The 22,369-nt window shown below is 42.0% G+C and overlaps 1 protein-coding gene across 6 annotated transcripts in view; it reads right to left on the reverse strand.

Moving 5' to 3' along the window:
- Window positions 1-22,369, reverse strand: part of SEMA4D (semaphorin 4D) — a 99,162-nt gene that overhangs the window by 2,893 nt on the left and 73,900 nt on the right. For 3 of the 6 annotated variants that reach the window (XM_084503162.1, XM_084503163.1, XM_084503164.1), the window contains 5 exons: window positions 21,890-22,112; window positions 21,342-21,457; window positions 16,999-17,171; window positions 16,731-16,774; window positions 13,201-15,636 (listed from right to left, as the gene is read on the reverse strand). In XM_084503162.1, coding sequence (XP_084359288.1) covers window positions 14,723-15,636; window positions 16,731-16,774; window positions 16,999-17,171; window positions 21,342-21,457; window positions 21,890-22,112 — 1,470 coding nt within the window. In that variant the 3' untranslated portion in view covers window positions 13,201-14,722. Of the gene's footprint in view, window positions 1-38; window positions 276-1,648; window positions 1,859-12,634; window positions 12,842-13,200; window positions 15,637-16,730; window positions 16,775-16,998; window positions 17,172-21,341; window positions 21,458-21,889; window positions 22,113-22,369 lie in introns of those variants that run through there. The other 3 variants (XM_084503167.1, XM_084503166.1, XM_084503165.1) reach the window with 3 other exon arrangements.

The following is a 22,369-nucleotide window of genomic DNA, read 5'->3' on the forward strand; positions in this document are numbered from 1 at the left end:
TAGATCAGGCAGATCATACCCTTGAGAGGGTCAAGAATGGCAATGTGTACAGGAACACTGATCGCCTTGTTATATAAATCCATTCAGTTGCAGAAGTGTCACAGGCTATTTATAAAATTGAGAGTAGTCTATCATGTAGGAAACCCTGCAGGGGATGCCTGTTCCAAAAATTCTTACCCAAGTCTTCCTCCAGTTTTGCATCATCTTGTCGTGCTCATTGATGGCAGTTCTCCAGGTAACAAATTCTTTGGTCCATCCATCCTGACCAGCACTATCTGAAAATTGTAAGTGGGATGATTACATAACCAAGCAACGGTGAAAGGAAGCTGATAACAACTCAAGCAGGACATCCTGCGAAGGACCAGTCCAGAAGGAAGCCAAGACACCATTTTATCATTCATTTTGCTCTACAGTTACTTGGAAATAAGTTCTGTTCAAGTGGTCATGTCTCTTCTGCTCTGCAGCAGACTTTATAGCCTCCAGTGTGAACAGATTTAGTGCTTGAGGTTCCTTTTAGAAGCATGGGAGTACTCCATTTAGAGTGTACAAAGGCCGGGGAGGAGAACAGTATAACACAGCTGACTTTTTCAGTAATGTTATGTAGTGAGTTGTCCTCCATTCCATATTTGAGAACTTAAGATGGATTATTTTACTGGATCTTGATAAAGTTTTACTTCAAGTCCTGTCTACCAACTATTTTTTTCTTTCAGTCCCTACCACTATGGTGGTGACATCCACAGTTGTAATATTTTCTATTTTTCTTTTCATGACACTAGTGGCATAGGATGCTTTTGAGCACAGTGGAAGCTGCCCTCTGCTTTACGCTTACTTACTTACAGTAGTTTCACTGAGGTGCTCTTCATTTAGCTTCCAACCCTGAGTTTAGAATAACTGGGATGATAGCAAGCTGACTTGTACCACTTCTACTCTGCTTTTCTCTACCACTGAAAAGGGCTGGGTTGAGCTGTTGGAGACAAATTCACATTTGACACTGACCAGCTAAATATGAATTATTCTTCTCCTTCTTCCTACCAAAACAATCCATTCTACAGCACCTTCATTGTGCCTGGTACCTTTTTGAAGGCTGTTCAGACTTTCTGCAGGTGTGGGTATGTTCTCAAAAGCTAGTTGCAAATAGTGCTCAAGTTGCCTTGGTCAGTTCAGGGTGTGTAAAGATCTTGCCCAGGTGCTTGATTTACCTGACTGACTTCAAGCCTAGTGAGCATCAAAATAAAGATGTAGGAACTGATCCTGCCTGACTGCAGGCAATTCATGAAACGCCTGACTGAAATGCACCGTATGGTGGGCATTTCTTTTTATCACTTTAGTTCTTAGCATTAAAGATCTTTTCTTCATTACCATATACAGTTCTTGCAGAGTGTTTTTGTTTAATATTCACCTTACATCCAATCTGTGTCCATTAGTTTAGCAGTTTTGGTTTCATTTCTAGATCATAACTGCTGATTTGCAGGTTAGTCCTGTAGGAGAGTGTGGAAGAAACACCTTCTATGGTTGTAAAACCTTTTCGTACATAACTGAAGTGGACACTAATACAGTAAATGAGAGTTAGTATCTCCACATAAACTTGTGTGCAGTGATTATAAATCAGGATCAGGACACACACAGCATACATTCAGAACCAGCCTACCTTTATCTTCTGCTGTGATGAGTACTTCTGATGCTGTGTTCCCAACTTTTGAGATGAATGAACATTCATATTTTGTATTTTCTGACACTGCATCGTTCACCCAACTTAGAACATGCAGTCTGCCATCAAACAGCATATGAGATTGCTCAGTGATGCATGCCTTCATCCTCTGCCCATTCTTCTTCCAGACAAAGTGTGAATCACTCGGACCTATAAAAGTGTCAGTCAGCTTACTTTGGGGAAAAAAATGATACAACTTGTGTCTTTGAAAAGAGAACAAAAGCCTAGGACCTTAAGATTACATTCAAAGGCATAAAATGTTTTATTGCAATGTTTCTTAGGTCCAGTTAGCTGCAATTCTGGGCACCAAAAGGATGGGATAGAGAGCTAGTATTGAGAGCTTAGGTTCAAGACAAAGTTGTAACTAAGTTCATGTGTACTAAGGAATTTTGTGTGTGTGTTCTCACAAGGGGGACCTGACCCACAAACAGGGTAGACCAGATAATGAAGATCAGCACCATCGGCCTGTACCTGAAGAACCGGGCCACCCTACAGCTAGTGTCTGGTACAAAGCTGAAACCATCAGACGTGCCTTCTAAAATCTGAAGCAGAGGCCAGGAGGGGAAAAAGTTCAAGAACTCAGGGTGTCAGAGATGCTGGAACTAATGAAAGAAACAGAACTTGAAGAAGTGTAGAACCATTAGTCACAGCAGGCAATTAGACAAGACAGAACTTGGGATCGGTTTGGATCAAGAACAAAGAGCAATCTAATCTTTTACCCTTGTTGCTATTATTCGTCTTAACCTGCGAGGACAGAATCTGAATAAATCAGAGATTGACAGTAGCCCAGAGGACAGAACAGCTGTTCCCAGAAAATGAGCAAGGTTGGATGAAGTGTACTTGGCACCATCAGAGCCTTTTCATTTAAAGGAAAGGTATCTCGGCCAAAATAAGAACATCACAGTAATTCTGACTTCTAAAATGTGCCTGTTTCTTCCCTGGGGCTTAGGATCCAGACTAGCCTTAGCAAGACAAGATGTAAAAAGAAACTTGGAGTAAAAGGAAAATAAAGGATTTTTGCAAGTAAGTGTTGAGAGAACAGGCAACCTACTACAAAAGGCAACTTTTACTATGCAAACTTTTTATTGCAAATTGATATGGAATTTTCACTAGATAAAATACCTGATTCTTGGCCCCTGTCCTGAAAAATAGTTAAATTTTGGATTGCTATGCAGGTGGACAAAAAAAAAAAAAAAAAAAAAAAAAAAAAGGTAAGTAGCCTGTTCATCTATGTGCTTCCTTAGCCTAACCTTTCAGAAACAGAACTAATAATCCTCTGCAACTACAGAGAAATAAATCCGAAGTGAGTGCAAGGCTGAAGTACAGAGAACGTGATCTAATTAAGACATGGTAGATTTCATGTCTGAGGGAAAGAGGTGTGGGGGAGAGGGAGGTGGCACAATCCTGAGAAGGACTGATGACAGCTCTGACAAAAGTGGGGAGGGCAAGCATAAGCGGAACTGCAAACAACTAGCAAATAATATTCTTAAAAAAAAAAAAAAAAAAAAGTCATTTATAGATGATTGCATGACTTCTGTGATTAAGAGAAGGTAGGTTACAGCTAGCTAAAAATATGGGAAATTGGGACCATGACCACGGAAAACTTACGAAATCTAATGAAGGTGGTATTTAGACAAATGGAAAGAAAAGTAGGTAAATACAAACAGACCGAAATAGAAGTCTTGAAACAGAAAGCAAGGCTTTGAGATACTGGGCTTTGCATCCACCTTTTGAAGAGCAGACTTAACACTGGATTAGAAGTGCTAATGGATGCCGCAGATGAGTGCTGAAAAACTCAAAACCACTGTGTTAGCACTGAAAACAAATCAGGCAATAGTGTCAAAAGAAGTGGAGATGACTTGGAGGAGCGAAGACTAACTTGGCCACTGTAAAGATCAATGTGCTGGGGCACAAGCCTCAGGATGAGTGTAAGAGTTATTACTCTGGCATCGTAAAGCCAAAAGCCAGGTGCTTGAGTAAAGCCACGAGCTCACAAGTTTTATGAGCCGTAATTCAAGCTCTAGGATGTGACAATAGAGCTATTTATTACCTAAGACCACGGGTTTGAAAAGCACTGTTTTAGGGCCCTGCAAGGAAGTGGCACGTTGAGCACAGGACGCTTCTCTAAACATACTTAAAGCGTTTCATGTTACTGTTCACACCAAAGAACCCACTCACTCTGTTTTCCGGTGTTAAACATCACAGGTGTCTGGGAAATGCTGCCAAGAGCTCGCTGTAGACACATTTCTCCAACAGTAAAATCCAACGGTTTCCTACTATGAGAAGTTTTTCGGGCCTCGTTGCTTTTGGCCAGCCCCTGAGCAAGCTGCAACTGGGCGATTTTACCCTACCTTTGTTTTCTGTGCAGCCAGCACTGCAGTTCCTCAACAACAAGATCTAGGTTCAAGCACTAGTCAGGGTTTCTTTCGAAGATTAAATAAATGAATCCAAGTTTATATTCTACATTTGCTACTGTTGCTATAATACAAGTGAAATACACATCCAGTGCAAACTTTAAAATATTAATGGCTAAAACATTTATTTACTTACGTGGCCATCCATTTTAAGAATGCTTGAAAGATTTAAGAAAATGATCTTTTTAAAACATTATAATAAAGCAGAGAATTAAACAGCAAGCCAGATTAGACATGTAAATAGCTACATTTAACAATGAAAGGTATTCCAAACAGTTAATTCTGAAAGCATTGTTTCATCTCAGTAAAATCAGCATTTGTAACCTAATTCACCCTCTTACCTGGTCTAGAGGTTAACATATCCTGGAGGAAGGTTAACATTTATACAACAAAATACTATTTAAAAAAAAAAAAAAAGGAAGAACAAACTTGTTGCACTTTCTGAGCTATCCCCTTTCTTTGCAAAAGTCCATAATAATTTCTAGCGTGCATAGAAGCATTTGTTATTTTTTCATGTAGATGTCGTTTTCTATTCCTCTGCTGTCAGCATTTTGTGTGAAGTATTACTGCCCAGGTAGGTGAAATGGGTCCCGTAACCTGCTTTGAGTCAGGCAGGTTTGCACAAACCATGTATTTAGCAGCTGGATGATTTTGTCTCAGGATCTGCAGGAATAACTCCAGCAGCTGTAGGTAGCATTAAAAACCTGAACTATTTCAGCTGCTTGCAGAGTAAGTTTCTACCTGCCCTTTAAATTTATTCATTAAAGCATTGGTTTAAATTCCGTTTTAGCTGAAAGTCAGTCAATCAGTAAATCCAGCTACAAAGAACTGAAGAATACAGCTACAGATTCAGAACAGCATGCTGGTGGACCCCATGAAACCGCACCGAATCGAGCATTTGCTGTATATGCATGAAATCCTACGAGACATACGGCTTTCAAGATAGCTTGGAGATACTAATTTAAGAGCAAGAGATTATGGATTAAGCACAGCTCACTGACATATGGCTGGAGCAGGGGGGTAAGAGGGAATAGCAGCCCCTCTGGTTCCCCTTGCCAGATGCAGGAACGTGTGCCTAGACCTGAGCAGATGTTTCAGAGCTACCTGGGGAGGAGGCTATGCAGTGAAACGCTCAGGAAGTGCTGCTACACCTTGCTGTTGGCTTAATGCACTGTTTTTCCTCACTTTTATACAGTTCTTGGAGATAAAAGGGTAACAGGAAAACTAAACTTCCCCCAAAATGACTCAGAGAAACGTTTCAACATTGAGGAAAAACAAAACAGAGCCAGAAAGTCCAAGCCTCCCAGCTAAACTCATCTCAAAAGGCTGACAGCAAATAGAAATCCAGTGAGGATAGCTGCTCAGAGGTATCCTCACAAAACATTTCTAGCAGCATAATAAAAGTTGTTTTTGATAAATGCCCATAATCTGGATATAGCATTGCTACAGGTGGCTATCCTCAGTGATGAGGCTTTAAGGTTTGGGGAGAAAAAAACAAAACAAAACAAAACAAAACAAAAAAAAACAACCTCTCCTTTATTCCCCAATACTCACCAAAACTTTTACAAAGTTCACAACAAGTATCAGATTAAGGGAAAAAAAAAAAAAAAAAAAAAAAGCCTGGCATCTGGAGTTAACATTTGCTATCTAGCTTGCATTGCAGCTTTGGCTTGTACTGAGTGCTACTGAACCAATCATCCCCGATCTTCAGAATGCCAAGATCATACAAGCAGCTCATTCAAAGCAGGGATTATGTTTTAAAAAGACTCCATAATCTGGATGCAGAAAGATTATGTTCAATCAGAGATCAAAGCACAGGAAAAGGTGACACAGCCCCTAGCCATTAATATGGAAAACAACCACCAGCACTTCCCAGCGAGTGAATGGAAGTTAATATAGGAGGCTGGCTAGCATTTCAGGAGCTGAAGGGGTCTGAGTCACTGCTGCTGACAAATTAGCAAAATAACAAATGGAGCAAACATTTGCAGTGAAGGGCTGCAGACTGGAAGTGGGGAGAAGGAATCATTAAATTGAGACAAGCATCTCTGCAATTTTCTGAAACTGGTTTATCAGGCAAGTCCTTTTATTATAGTTTTTATGTCAGATAACTGGGTTTAATTTTTTAAAAATGAGGTGCAACCCATTATCATTCTACAAGTGACAACAGTTTATCAGCGCTTAAAAAAAAAAAAAAAAAAAAAAAAAAAAAAAAGGAAAAAGAAAAAGAAAACAGATCTCTAAGATGCCAACAGAGAATATTATTTCCAAGAGCAAATAAACCAGTTTGAAGAAGCACGGCATACTCCTTCAAAACTCTGGTGCTTCTGTTACCTCACTGGTACATTTGTGTGACAGCACATCTCAAGCTGGTGCAGCCTTATCTGAACAGATAAGGAGCAGGAAGGGCTGGGCGAGAAGCACGAGCCTCATTAATGCACAACAAAGTAGCCATCCCCAGAGGAGGCAATGCACAATGCATATCGATGAAAGTAGGACACGGCATCTGCCTCCTCAAAGAAACGTAAAAGCAGACTGGGAAAATGTCTGGCTGGTCTGAGATGAAAACGCAGAGCATACCTGCCTGTGCTTCCCAGCACCACAAGCACTTGTTAGCTATTATTATCTGAGTGGCTCCAAGGCAAGAGTTTGCAATTGGAACCCAGGTAATTGCCTGCAAAGAATAATTAAATGAAGTCCAAACTAGGGGCTAGAGCAAAAGAAGTGTGGAGTTTCCAGTTCCAGTTTGCCTATTTTTGCCTCCACTCTGCCCTGTCCCTGTCCCCCCATCAACTAACAAAGCTATGGCGTTAAGTTGTAAAATACGGTGAAAAAAAAAAATAGAGACCATAGCTATTTTAGGGAGCAAAATGCTCTCCAGAAAGCATTCCTTCTCTCCAGAGAGTACAAGATATTGAATTTGCTCCACTGTTTCCTGGACAGATGTAGTGACTGGAAGAGAAGAAAATGAGATATTAATCTCCACCGCAGGCACAGCGCATGCGGCATGTTGAAGCAGCTCTGGTAAGTAATGTCTGCAAAATGGCTCAAAAAAAAACAACAAACAACAACAACAACAAAAAAAGAACAACAGCTATGCTCCAAATCAGTACCCAGCTAATCAGCCATTGTATTGAGGGATTAATTACTAAAAGCCTATAGGTTGTAGCTCTCCAAGGAAGAAAAGTGGAGAGGTAGTCCCTTTGCAAACAGGGCCAGTGGGGGTAACGAGAAGTCTTGAGGAAAAGCACGTGGAAGGCAGCACTGCCTGCACGCCACTCCAGCCCTGGTCCAAACCTCCTGGGTCTCACCAGGCAGGGCTGGGAAACCCGGCTTCCCTGCCCAGGAAAGGGTTTTGGGGTTACTGCTCAGTGCTGAGTCGGAGCTGCATGCTAGGCAAGGAGAACACAGCACACGTGGTTATTCTGAATTACGAAATAAAGGCCAGGAGGTCAAATAAAATCCCGTAAGCAAATGGTGTAACGGAGCAAATGTACAGCAAAGAGAAATCTGAGGTTTTCAGAAGACGTGCTGAGAGGCAGGTGGATGTGCAGCAAGCTTTGCCTTTTACCTACAGCTAGTCGTACCGTAAAAGCTGCCACGGATTCCTGAGCACATCTTTTTCTTACGTGGCTGTGGTTTCCCAGTGGCCATGTGTGCATGAAATGCAGCAGGTGAACGCTGCTGCTTCCCACAAGTTCTCCTTGGCACGGTTTTTACCCAGACTAGAAGGTACCATCTGTTTTCCTGTCTCCAGAGACCTTCTGACAAGCCCAGAATGGCTTGGTTCAACCTGTGCAGATATTAACCTAAAACTTCCAGACCAGTGCAATTCCAGCTCTTGGAAGACCATCCATGTACTTAATTTGCCTAAGTCCTCTGCTGACAGATGATACAGCTGATAAAATTCAGCAGTGAATACTCAAGAACACTTACAGATTTCACTGGTTTTCTTTGGTAACATGGGATAGGCTACAACACGAAGGCAGTTTCAGACTTTTTAAGCTTTAAGCACATTACAACAGCAATAATTATTTGCAGGCTACAATTACTAGTACTAACAGACTCATTTCCTCATGGGGAAAAAGATTGTAATGTTTCTTATGTTCTAAGTATTTACAAAATTATCAAAAGTCATAGAAGAGGAGGTTCTCCAGCTGCACCTGATTATTCATTGCACAGGAAAAGCCTGTGCGAATACAGTCAGCTGTATATCGTACAGGACAGCATTCGGTTCAGAAGAAAAATAAGGAAGGAAAGCTTCTGAAGAGGAATTAATGATATACTCTTTATTTTATTTCTTCCCCTCACTCCCCTCCTTTATCTTTAGGTGCCTTGAGCTTAAATTATGCATACATTGATCTTAGTCTTGACTAGACTCTTAGTCTTAAAATGTTACAAAATAAGGAGATGGCTTTCTTGCACACAACTGCATGTATCTGTTAGTGTGGCCATAGACTTTGCATATAAAAGTCAAACCTGCTGTTGATGCCAGAACTTAAGAACGCTGCACCCACATCATAGTCCCTACAGAAACTGATTTTTAGCTGGCTTGCAGGTGTCACTAAGGAGGAACCACCAGAGCCAAGGCAGCACCAACACTTAGCAAGGTTTGTAGTTTCTGCACGCAGGTGGATGCAGGAGGGCCACAGCAGACCCTCATGTCTGAAGCAAGCACTGCCAATGTGCTGGCAAGATGGTGGCAGCCTCATGGTACCTGGAGGGGGCTACAAGAAAGCCGGAGAGGGACTCTTATCAGACAGTGTAGCAATAGGAGGAGTAATGGTTTTAAACTAAGAGAGATTTAGATTAGACATTAGGAAGAAATTCTTCACTCAGAGGGTGGTGAGGCCCTGGCACAGGCTGCCCAGAGAAGCTGTGGATGTCCCATCCCTGGGGGTGCTCAAGGCCAGGCTGGATGGGGCTTTGGGCAACCTGGTCTGGTGGGAGGCTGGAACTGGGTGGTCTTTAAGGTCCCTTCCCACTCAAACCATTCTGTGAGTCTGTGATTCTGTGATTTTCAGACACAGTAACATGGATACTTCTTCTAGTATCTGTGGTTTTTATTCAGAATATGTCTGCAGTGTGTAATTGATTCTATAACCTTAAGCAATGACTTCCAAGTCCTTTTTTGTTAATACATTATAGGAGCAATTTCAAGTTTTGAAGTTATCTTCTAGATGCAATTTAAATAATAAAAAATGTGGCACATCACAGATCCGCAGGAAGGAATGGTTTTATCATGCTAAGATCGCTTCAGGTAATGAATGTTCACTCAGAGCAGAAATCACTGAAAGAAACGGTACAAAACCACAAAATGACAAATTAACACTTGCTATCAGATAACTGTAGCCACAGGTGTTGAAACTGAATTGTAGGCAGGCAGCAGGCAGTAAAACACCAGAGGTTTGCGAAGGAGCTAATTCATACACTGAGCTACAGAACTGCTCCAGCAGGTAATATTCTAGCATTCCCAAACAAGGACAGGGATAAAGGTAAACCAAACACAGGTTAACAAGTAACCACACAGATTAAAGTCAAGGGCATTGCTTCAAAGCATCACCACATAAAACTCTATGATTCCATGATTCAGATAAAATTCAAAATATACTACACACAAATCAACAAAATGTTTCAGGCAGTTCTGAAGTATTTATGTAGTGGATTTCCCTGTGAGATGCAGAGCTTTTCCCCCTCCTCTCCCCGGTCTCTCAGTTCTAAGTGCATTGGCCTCAGAAAAGCCAGACCTCAGGCACCTGGACACAGCCTTGGGCACGGTCGGGTCTGGCTCAGGCTGCAGATGCTCTCTGGAGTCAAGCCATCTGCAGCAGCGCCCTCACAGCCCGTTTTCCCCACTCTCCTGCACGACTTTCGGTGTAACTTTGCAGTTCCTTGCCAGCATAGCGTCAGTGAGTCGCTCGTGATTCTGATTACAGCGAGTTACGGATCTTTTCCTGGACTGACGTGGAAAGCTGTCTTGCACTGCCTTTAAAATAACGTAACCACAGGGAGCAGCCACTGCAGTACATGGGATTTTATTATGTACCCATCTCAGTATGTCTGCGAAATAACTCCTGTAAACTATGTTCCTGATTTTGCAGAGCTTTTGTCTCACAGGGTTATTGAAATTAGACCAAAAAGTTAAGCAGCATTTATGGGAAACCTCTAGCTCCAGACAAACTAAGGGAAGTGGTTAGACTTCTTGACAGCATGGAAACTGATGGAGTGCATCCGCAGGCCAGAAATACAAGAGTGAAGCATAATGTTTTGCACTCCTTCTAGACTCCATCTGCAAACGTATTTAAAGTGTTGCTGAGCACACTCAGGATATTCTCGGATGCCATGCATCTGCCATGACAAGGTGAAGGATACACTGCCCTGCAGCTGGGAGTGGGGGTGATGTCAGTGCCACCACAACCACCGAGACACCGCCCAGTTCCTCCTCTACCTGCACTCAGCAGAGCGCACCAAACAAACACACACAGGTGTGTACAGCGTCAGCTCACTGCCTCTCCCCTGCACCAGACAGCGCAGTATTTCATTCAGTGTGCTTGAAGGCAGCCTGAAATGCTCTTAAGCTGTACTGAAGAAAGCACACAGTAAACCTAGCATGTTGTTGAAATGGCCCGCTTACAAGGCAGCCACGTGTTGTCCTTCGGAAAGTTTTCAGGTTAAAACATGTGGGATGGGTAAGAGAACTCACCAGCTCCTGCAGAGTTCCCAGACAGCTTGAAGCAGATGCTTACAATTAAAAAATAAATAAATGAGTAATTCTCATGAAAATAACGTTAAAATCTTAAATAAGCTTCAGTCTGACTGTGTGATGTGGCAGTCTGTGCCTATAATCCACCACAGGGGGGGAACTTGCCTATCCCGCACCCTTTGTTCGGAAGGCCAAGCACAACACTTAACTCTGCCAGTCCCATTTTGCCCCTCTGTTCTTTGCAAACACATTTTACCTTATGTGTTTATTTTTTATCCTGCTGAGGGAAAAAAAATGAAAATAAAAAATTCCATTACAGCTATGTTTATGGGAAGAAGTATCAACAACCAGTGGAGGAATGTGAATAAACCCAAGCAGAGATCTCCTTGAAGAAGCATTTGCCAGCCCCCGGCTCCAGACAGATTTGTACACCCTGACACGCCGGCCACAGAAGGAAGCAGCAGGCCAGCATCAGGTCGACATGCTGGCTTGTGCTTGTTGTTTTTTAAAACAACACAGGAAGGACACAAGGTACCAGCCAGGCATCTTGTTTGCCAAGGAGAAGGGAAGCCCCGTCCATACGACACAGCCACCCTTTGCCTTCTGAGCGGAGGGGACTGCAGCTGGCTGGCTGCCCCCGTGCCACCACTGCGGCTCTCAGGGGACAGCTTCTGGTCACAGCTCCTGCCCCCGCCTGCCCCTGCTCCCTCGGGCAGCGAGCTCCGCAGGCTGCCTTTAAGACACTGCTTCTTCCTTCTCAAGCTCACTACCAGAGCCATTACTGACACACTTAAAAAAGCCGGCCATGAATACCATGCTAAAACACATATGTTAAAGCAATTTTAAAATAAACTCCAGATCTGTAGTACCATTATCAAACCGCTTAAATCCTTTGCGCTATTCATGCTATTACTCCTTTTCTTTCTTTTTTTTTTTTTTTCCCTTGGTGAACAATAAAAGGCTTCTTGAGCATCTATAGCAGCAGTGAGCAAATTATTGCTAAAAGCCCTGACCCCACTGTTGCTCTTTCTGGCCTTGAAAAAACAAATCGTGTCTTTGGTAAGACCTGCTTTAATGAAGATTGATGCATTATGATCTGATTCCATGTAACATTTGAACAATCACAGATAGCCCAGTATGAAACAATGCTTTTAAATTAATCTATTTCTTTTTTCTTTTAACGAATGAAGTTACATTTTAAGACCTGTCTAGGTATTAAATTCATTAAACTCCACTTAAACAGGCAACTACGGTCCAGACAAAAGCTGAAAGACAAATGTTGAATTTCTACAGGAAAAAAAATAGCTTTGACTTTCTCCTGTAACATCAGACAGTACGTTCCCCATAAAATGGAAATTATCATTACCAAAAGTACTCTACCATGTGAAATAAGTAAGAATGAAAAAGAATACCTGACCAGATCTAAAACAATATGCAAAATTCAAATTTGACAGAAGTTTGTTTGTTTGTTTTTTTAATTGCGTACATCCTCACAGTGAAAATATTTACCTTAAACATCCATATGCAATCATGATTTAGCAGGCTCCTTCAGCATGCAAATGAGCCTACTGCAGTCAATCGACTATTAACAAACTGAAGTAGGCCACTAAATCAGAGCCTGTGTTTTGCATAATGCCATTTGCAGTGCCTGACTCTTGGTAAAAAGCATGTTCACAAGACATCCTGGAATAGTCCTTTTTCTTTTTTTTTCTTAAAAAAGAAGTCAAAAAGAAGAGCATGTATATTGCATGGCCACACATCTAAACCTTTACTGCAGAAAATACTAGTTGACACAGGGGTCCTCTAACTTACCTGTGGCTTGGCAGAAGAGGTGAAAGTGTCCCCCGACACTAACATGCTGTGCCTGGTCACTTAGGAAAGGTGGCAACAACATGACCTTTACAGGGTCTGTGCTAGACCAGACATCAGGCTGGGTACTGGTGGGTGAAGGAGGTGAATCACTTCCCACACAGGACAAAAAGGAGGTACCAGTAGGAGGGAAAGGTATAGGAGATGAGGCTGTGCGACAGAAGAGGACAGAAAAGAAAAAAAGAGGGTACTAAGGAAAAAAGTTGCAAGAAATACATCACACATTGAAGAAATAATGCAAGAAGACAAATGAATTTTAGAAGGGTAATAAATGGAAGTGTCCCTAGAGCACTAGGAAAGAATGCTTTCCTCCTTCACCCACGTCTTTTCCCATCCTTCCAATCCCCCACAGGGCAATAACCCATTTAACTGAAGCTGAGAGTCTTCTCCCAGCTCTTGACAAAAGTTTTCATTTTTTTCCCCCCTTAAAGGCAACCACAAGGAACATGAGTACTTGCAGTACAGAAAGGAGCGTCGTTATGTCAACCTTCATAAAAGTCAAGGAGTAATACAATTTATTTTAATATTTATTCTGTTATATGTACATAATTAAAATAGAAAAATAAAACCGAACTGAATCTTATAAAATATAAACCGTTTACACTAAGATGGTCTAAATTAACTTTGCATGGATGTTCAACATAGAAAAGCAGCCCAGGCATACTGCTATTTACTGTTAAAACGTACTCTACTTCTAGTCATATTTACAGAAATACGCAGTGAGAGGAACAACTCTTCAGAACTGTACCGCACAAAATGCTTTTAACAGACAAACAGTGCTGTTGTGAACTGCGCTTAGAACAAATGCACATTTTCACTTTTGCAGGCATGATTCACACAGACAGTTCAAATGACTGATTGTTTGAGCAGCTCCAGTTTCAGTCTCCAGTTGCATAGGAGATTGATTGGTAGGTGTCATCCAGAAAGGGTGACGCTGCAAAGACTTGTCACAAAAAAAGAGGTTGAGTTATATCTGAATCTGAAAAAGAAGAAAAAAAATCGGCAACGTTTTCTCATCAGGCTGTATCCTAACAGTCCATTCCAGCGAGTCACAAGTTGAGTTATTGTCGGGAATTCTTCTCAATTCCCATTTCGCTTCCACAGTGCAAAAAACCTCTCTGTGTCACTGCTAACTGACAGTTGCTTGCCTGTATTGTTTCATTAAAAAAAAAAATAAACAAAAGAAAATGAAGAAATCCAGTTTTGTATAGAAAAAGAAAATGTGTCCAGCTTGCTGTTTAAAGAAGAAAAAAAGCATTCCTAAATCTATCATTTTCTTCCTTCCCCCTCTTACTCCAGTCCACGTTTTGTACCAATATTGTTGTACCTAAATTTCTAAAAAGCAGCAAGGAAAAAAGCCTTTAAACAAGATTATCCCTGAGAGTCTTACACAAATCAAGCCAACTATTATCCCCATGTTTCTTAAAATCTAAGATATTTAAAGAGCAGTTAAAAAAATTAACTTTAACAAACTAAAGAGACCTAGCGTGCCAAAACACAAAACATAAAACTAAAAATAATCACTAGAAGCAAAGAAAAAAAATGTCCCAATCTGGACAAAAGTCTATAATTTACCAATCTGATAAACTAAACTTAATTTCCAATTTGGAATTCAAATGAAACTAGAACTTTTTTTAATGGCAGCTACAAGATGTGCAGACTGAAGTACTTTTTAAAGCCAACTGAATTAGTTACTTTTATCCTATGAAAGAAAAGGGCCAAGAAAGGGGTGGGCAACTGTTCACCAGAGTGAAGTGCTCAGGGTTGGGTGGAAAAACCAGGAATAAACAAATGGGGATCTGAAACTGGCCATTTAAAAAAAAAAAATGACAGTACAATACAAGATGCTATGGTCTGCAGACAAGAACACCGCTTCTGTATCTGGTGAGATCTGAATGCAAAGTGGCTTGCAGAGCAGCTGAAGCGCGAGAAGCCCACGATGGCTCAGCGGTCACGACCACGCGCTCGGTGTTCAAAGCTCGCCGTGGCACCGCAGCTGATTTCCACCACCGAAACTGAAGATCGCGTCCTTCAGTCTCCCTCCACGTCTGAGTCAGCGTACTTGAGCTCACACTTCACATCGAAAGGCTTGTCCTTGGCCTCCCTGGGCGCCAGCACGTCCCCGGGCTGGAGCTGGCCGTTGCCGCAGTCTGGCTCCGTCTCGTAGCCGGTGTCGTGCGCCGGCTTTGGCTGCTCCCCACTCTGGTGGCTGACGCTGCCTTGCTCCACCAGGGTTTCCTTCACGCTTTGTTCGCAATCAGAAAAATCTGACTTTGTTTTTTTCTTACCCAGCAGCATGACTGAGCGAAACTTCAAGCACTGTCCTGGCAAATACCCTTTGTAACAGTTGTAGGAGAGCAGGCACAAGAAGAGGATAAAAAAGAAGAGGAATAGGAACATCAACAGAAAGTTATCGTTGGACTTCAGGAACATTGTCTTTTCTGGGACTGCGTCAGGGATTGAATTGAAGAGCTCTGTGTTGGAGGCCGCGCTTGTTAGGACAGGGCCAATGGGTTTTGTTATCCTTGCAGTTGTCACTGGTACAATCTGAGTGGTTGAGGTTTGAGCAGTAGAGCCCTCGGTTGATACAGCTGACACTTTCGGCACATCACTATTACCTTCTGTGGGTGCAGCTGCCACCGTCGGGCCCGCTGTTGTATGCTGGGCTTTTTTCAGTTCCAAAACATGCTTTGCCAACACTTGAGAGAATTTCTTATTCTTCACTTTTTCTTCTGACAAACACTGGTAAACACCACTGTCTCCTTCCGACAAATTGAAGATGAGCAGTGCCTTTTCCAGCAGGCGGTATTTGGGGCTCTCCACTCTCAGTACGTCATCTTTGAACTTCCAAACTACCTGCGCCAGATTGGACTTTTGAGAACACTTGAGCTCTGCTGTGCTCCCATGCTTGAATGTATGCTGTAGGGAATTCTCTCTTACTTTATCTGGAACATCAAAATAAATGTGCAAAGTATCAGCAATGATTCCTGCTTGGTCTAATCTGTACAGTTTCATGAGACCGTGCTAGTTGTAATGGAAAGATTACGGTGTTAAGATTATCTGACAAGACCACGACAACAGCATGCAAGAGTCTCAGTGAAACGCTCAACTACAGCTGTGTACAGGAAATCAGAAAATACTATGAGATTGGACACCCCAAGCTCCAAAACAGCCTCCATTTCCAGGGAGTGGGTGAGACCTTGCTGATCCACAACTGAGCGTGCCTCTGAGAAGAGTCATTATTTGAAACAAAATGCTGAACTTGGTATCACTTTAAAAGCAATTAGTGCATTTTAAAGTAGATCAGCAACTACAAAATATCCGAGAAGAAATCTGACAAAAGTGCTGGTACTCAAATCTCTTCTGAAAGTATCAGCACCTATATTTCATGCCCACAGTGATGTAACTAACAAGCGAAACTCTCACAGCAGTCCTCGCTATGCTTGGATTAGAAATGAAAACAGTGGAGCAAAGTGCTGTTTACTGCAATACAAATCTTCTGTAACACTAGTCCTCTTTAAGATCATGATCTGATGTCAGCAACATGCTATAAAAAAAGGATCTGTAGTTACTTGCCTTAAAGCACACTGGAGAGCACTTCAGTTGCTCTGCATGATGTTCTGAGCCCCCCTCTCCTCTGATCATAAAACTAGCTTTTTTCAGGATCATTTCATCTGATCCAGCAGCAATAACCAAGCACTTATCAAGGCTCACAGCAGAATGTCAAATGCTGTTATATCACATAGACAGAGGCCTCTGTACTAGATATACTTATGAGAAATAGTGCTTTCATTCACATGGCGCTGTGGAGGTCATTTCAGAGGTTTGTGCACTGCACACTGAAGTGTACACAAATACAAACATTTTAAGACAACATAAAGGCCATACAGATGCTCAAACATTAAAATGCAGAATTGCATACCTATTAAGATATAACCAAAAGTCCAAATAATCATGGAAACAAGCTGAACTAAACACTACTGTTCCACTATTCCACCTAGACATGTGAAGAAATAGCTCTTCAAAGACTGTAACTCACCAGAACAAGAAGATGCATCTCCACCTATGTTCTGGATCCAATTCCTGTAAAATATAGCACAAATATTGCAACTTCAAATCTTATTTCCTTATTTTTTCGTGTAAAATGAAATTTGTCTTCTAGCACGAGCAGGTATTTTTGACAGATGCAGTTAATGGATAGAAAAAAAAAGTCTACATTTGAAAATATTCAGATAAAAATTACTGGTAAGGAGCAAGACTGATATGATACTGACTGCAACTGTACGGTAATCAAAGGCTGCCATTACCTTTCAGTTTCACTTTCTTTAAAAATATCAACGCAGGAAGCTTCAAGGGGTTTCCAGGCACAGTAAGGATCCCTTGCTAAAACGCAGTCAACACAAGTGGTGTACTTGTCGCAAAATGCCACAGGAGACTGAACCACGCCAGAATTCGAACCAGCATAGAGGTATCTTCTGCCCTAAAAACAGACACACAGCCCATCACTTTCTCAAACTGCAACAATCAAGTTCATGAAGCAACTGAAAAGTGTTTAAAAGTGAAGAAGTACATGCATACAGCTGTATATCTGTAAAAGCAGCTTTACAATATTCAGTGATACCAGAAGTGGAACAAGACAAAAGAACAAAAAACTGAAGTCAATACACTTTATGGGAAAGGAAAACTACTGCCTAACAGTAGCTTTATTAAATATTTTTTCTGCAAATATGAATGCACTGAAAACCTTCATAAAAGGGAAGCCAAGCATACGCTAATGACAAAGCTGCAAAGGGCACATAAAAGCCCCAAAAGGGAAGAAGATTTTCTACATACGCAGACCACTCCTGCTCTCTTTAAACCAAAGCAGCCCTACTGCAGACCATCCAGATCTCTGCAGATCCATCACTGTCAGCCCTGCGTCTGAACCTTGTAACTGCCTACTTGCTACTCAAGTAGAGTTCAAAGGAAATAATGTTGGCATAATACCTAGCAAAAGGGTGGTACAAAGGAAACGACTGCTTGCCCTCCTGTTGCTGGGGATCACAAACAAGCCTCACCCTGAGCACACCAGGAAAATAATCACACTCATCCCGAACACCCGTGTTGTAAAAGATGGACAACTGTGTTTCACGCATCTGTTTCAAAGTTCAGGGAAACCAATGGCTAAAGGTACACTGTGAATTTACTCACTGCTATGCAAAGCTGCAAGACAGATGTCTGCCCTGGAAGCCCAAAACATCAGTGACCTACCCTCTAGTGCTTTTGAGAGGCAGCATATACAAAGCCACCTACGTAGTACACCCACCTACGCAGTGGATCTACTCCATCCAGAGTAGAATACTGGGTGAATTTATTGGCACTCTATAGCTGTTGTCATGGCAAAGAAGTCGGATCCAAGCATCAAGTGTTTTTTTCTGTATTGCAGCTGCACAGATTTCAGTACGTAGAAATGCACTCAAGGGTTGTGTCTGCAGTGAGACTGCTTGACCCTGGCAGGATGAACATGGTTGCATAGGCAGGTATCCAAAAAAGCCTCCGAGTACATCAAGGCTCTTCATAAACCTCACATTCATGGTGCAGGCTTTTGTTCTTGACATCAAGAACAGCCTCAAGAGGAAAAAAAAAAAAAACAACCAAAAAAAACAGCTAACAGGGCATCTTAGAGCTGAACTGAGGTTTGGGAGCTCACTGTCACCTTCTCACTAAATTATGTGAAGAGGTATTCTCATGAGGACTCAGAACAGGGTAGTCTCTTTAATGCAATGCGCATGAGAAAGTCTGTTTTAAGAACAAACTAAAGAATGATGCAGTGTGTGTAACAGCAGTCTCTAGAGGATGGCAACAAGATCAAGCATAAATCAGTTTTCATATACTTCATATATATGAAGGACCTAGTGTTCAGATGACTTTCAAGGAAAAACTTGATCCTAGAAGACAAAAGACAAAACAGGACAAACGAAAAAAAAGAGTATACCGGCCCTGCTGGAAGAGAGACCTTGAAAGAGAACAAAACTTCAAAGACATACATTCAAATGCAGTCTTTCATCCTAAAAATTAACTTAGGTTAGTGTTAGTCTGTGCTCAAATGTCCCCAGAAATAAGTCTGCAGCACTGGGAGACACACGGCTTTCAAGGAAAAGCTTCCCACCCGGACAGAAAGCTCGCCCTGCTGCACTGCAGTCTGTTTGTCTCCCCCGTGCTCTGGTAGCCAACATCCAAGCTAGCAGGGCAACGCTGAGCACGGGCTGCAGTGCCTTGGCAGCCTGGGGGCTCAGGAAACAGGTGGGGAACTGCGCAGACCACTTGTAAAACCCAGACACACCTTCCAGCCAAACAGGAGTTACGAGGACCTGCCATAGGCTCCTGTGACCGACTGCAGCCCTCCAGGCAATGTGAAGGTGTAAGAGAAGGGCCTGGAGAGTACTACAGTACAGTGTTCAGAAAGGATTCCTACTCCAGGGTGGTCTGAAGCCCACCATCATGGGTAACAACTCTTGCCTGCGTGTGGATGATCAATTACTACAGGATGCTACCACACATCACAATACCAGCTGTATGAAGGACTTCAGTTGTATCTAACTGCAATTCCTTACTGGCTGTCCAAGGAGGCAAAAACTCACGCTTCCAGGACAGGGAGCAGAAGTAACCCCCACTTGGCTGGTACCACAGTTACACAACTTCCATGAGTCCAGCACCACCCGAGTCCAAACTCTAATTCATCACTGGCAAGGACTGCTGCCTTCATGGGAGTGTGCTGGACAGCACTGCTTCAGCTTTTGGTGTCAGAAGTTGTTCCAGCCACATGGAGGTTTTTACTTCCTGAAGATAAAGAGATTCTGCACCACAATACCATGAAGGAAGCTGTGTTTTATTTTAATTCTTAAGTATGAGAGAACTTCTGGTGTGAAAAGACAGTGCATTCCCTATGAAGTCCCTATGCTGTGTTTACATGGCTCTCTTTCAGGAATACTCTTGAGTAACTAAGAACTTGGCAGCTGGGTTCAGGACGCATAAATTCAGTGCCACCATTTCTACATCAGGTTGCAATGCCCATCCCTTCACTACCACTTCCCAGGAATGGAGGAACCACAAGTAAGCCAGTACATGAATGACTGCATAACGTACCCACAATTACAAGAATGGATATTAGCTTGTGGTCCTATCAGAAGTACAGTAAGTGTGCATTTTTAATTCCAACCCTATAGCTGACATTTTCAAATGCCATCTGGACATTGTCTGGGCCAGCCTGCTGTAGGTGGCCCTGGTTGAGCTGGGGAGTTGGACCAGATGACCTCCAGAGGTCCCTTCTGACCTCAGCCATGCTGTGGTTCTGTGATCTGGCCCGTATGATGCATCATATATACAAATACAAAAACAGAGATATTACTGAAATCTATGAACATGGAAGTTTTTAATCACATTGACTTTGATCTGTCTGTCAAAAGTATATTCTATCTTCTCAACACTTTTTTTCTGTTACAAGCATGAAAGGACTATTAAGCATGCAAGACGAGCTTGGAAGGATTTTGGCATACAGTTCATTTCCAGAGAATAGATCACGTTGGCAGTGTGTTTTTTTTTGTTGTTGTTGTTTGTTTGTTTTAATAGGACACAAAAGTAAAAGCTGCTCTTGAGATATCTTGGCACTATTCCTAAATCTCTAACATCTGAGAATTCATTGATTACTGGGTACTTACCAAACATCAGTAAGATTACTACACACTTTTAAACAGAGCCATTCTTTCCTTAAGGAGTCCAGAAATTTCAACAGTTGAAGGGTCTGATGGTAAAAGCCACTGTTTAGGGGTAATACTTTTGTAGGCATTTATGGATCTGCAAGTCTGAGTAACTAGGACCAGAAGGGCTAGTGTACAAGACACACAATGTGATTATCCTCCCATTGTTGAAAAATCATTCTGGGATTAAACCCAGGAATTGTTTAATAATGATGAACGACCACTGGGTTTGGAGCCTGCAGCAAAGCTTGTGTCTTCCAGCTGCAGCTGAAGCCCTCCCTTGTCTGGCGGGCAGGACCTCACCAGCAGTGCAGTACTGGAACGCAGCACCGAAGTGCCTACTCTCACAATAAATCTACCACACAGAACCAGCCTGCAAAGTTTGGGACAGCAGAAATCAATTAAATACAAAATTTGAGTCTCTCTGCTAGATAAGACTGCTCTTCTGTTAGGCTTACTTCCTCAGGAAAAATATACCACAACTCTTCTATTACTTCTCTGAGGATTTTTCCTCATGGATTTCTACTGGCCAGAAGGGGTCAGGATTTTTACATTACTTCTAACCTTAAAACTGGTCCCTTTAATAAACAGCTTACAGTTTTCAGCTCCTGTACGAGCAATTAGACTGAAGACTGGCACACCTGTGCCCTTCTCTCATCACCGCCACCACCACCACACACACACCTTCCCCATATCTGCACACTTTCAGAAGCATGCTACCTATCCAGTGCAATGGAATGTACTGGGTAATAAATAGATTGATACCGCTGCAGAGATTACAGGTGCAGCCTTCAGCGGTTTGCATAGTCATGGTCTTTCATCACGACAAGGTTACAAGTTACAAGGTTACTTAGTAAGTTTTGTGGAAGAGGAAAAAAAAAAATGACGAATGCTGTGATGCTTGTAGCACCTACTTTTTTGGATGAAAGCAAGAGTGTTTGGACTGGCTCAAAGTTTGGGAAAAGCTGTGTTTCTTCGATAATATGCATTCCGTTTTCATAGCTGATAGCTTTGTGCAGGGCTCCTTGATCTGAAACAAGAGAGCAGTGTATTTAAGTAAGATTCTTAAAACAGAAAGACATGGAGAACTGCACACTTACTATAATTTGTATCAATTATCTGCTTGCAGTGCAGCTGAAGACTTCACACCTTTCTGTGCCAAAGACAACCATTACACGTAAGGAGTTCTGAGCAAGAAAAAACATTCTGGGGGCACAGAATGACCTCTTAGGGATTATCTCATGCATGGTTTTTGTTGCACTCATTGCACTTTTGCAGTTCTTCTCCTGCCATTGCTCTTCAAAGCATGCAAGGTTCTCCACTAACTTGCAGTGGCTCCCCACTTTTTAGTGAAAATACCACCTGATGTAAAAGCGCTGTAAACATGGAAATCTTTTGAGTTTGTTAGAGCATATCTCAGCCTAGAGAACCATCATTAAAAAGAGTGTTTTGCAGAACTCACCTGTACTGATGAACATAACATCATATATGGTACCATTGAGTGCTCTGACTCTGTCCACTACAATCTGGGTGTACTTCACATCTCGTTTTACTAGTCGGGGTCTGTCTCCCATTGGAGTCACAGAATCATCCATTAGAGGATGATCTTTAACAAACTGCAATGTTTTGTCTGGTAAATTCAGAGAACTCATGTAGTTCGATGCTCTGGCTTCATTGTTTATGCACTAGTATTTAAAATTAAAAAAGAGAGACACCAAATTATATCATAACAGCAGGCACATGTATTTTCTTCTGCACATTATTTTGGCCAGTAAGGGCACCTTTACATTATATTCATTCTACCACAGAAGCTACTCAGGTCCTGCAGCACCTTGGCTACTGCAATATGCTGATCTCTGAGCAAATGCTTCATGCTATGTTTTTGTTTAGACCCAAAATATATTTTTGGAAAACATTCTTTCTGGATTCCCATGCTTCTTAA

This window comes from Aythya ferina (genome assembly GCF_964211825.1).
Source record: "Aythya ferina genome assembly, chromosome: Z".
Lineage (NCBI taxonomy): Eukaryota > Metazoa > Chordata > Aves > Anseriformes > Anatidae > Aythya > Aythya ferina.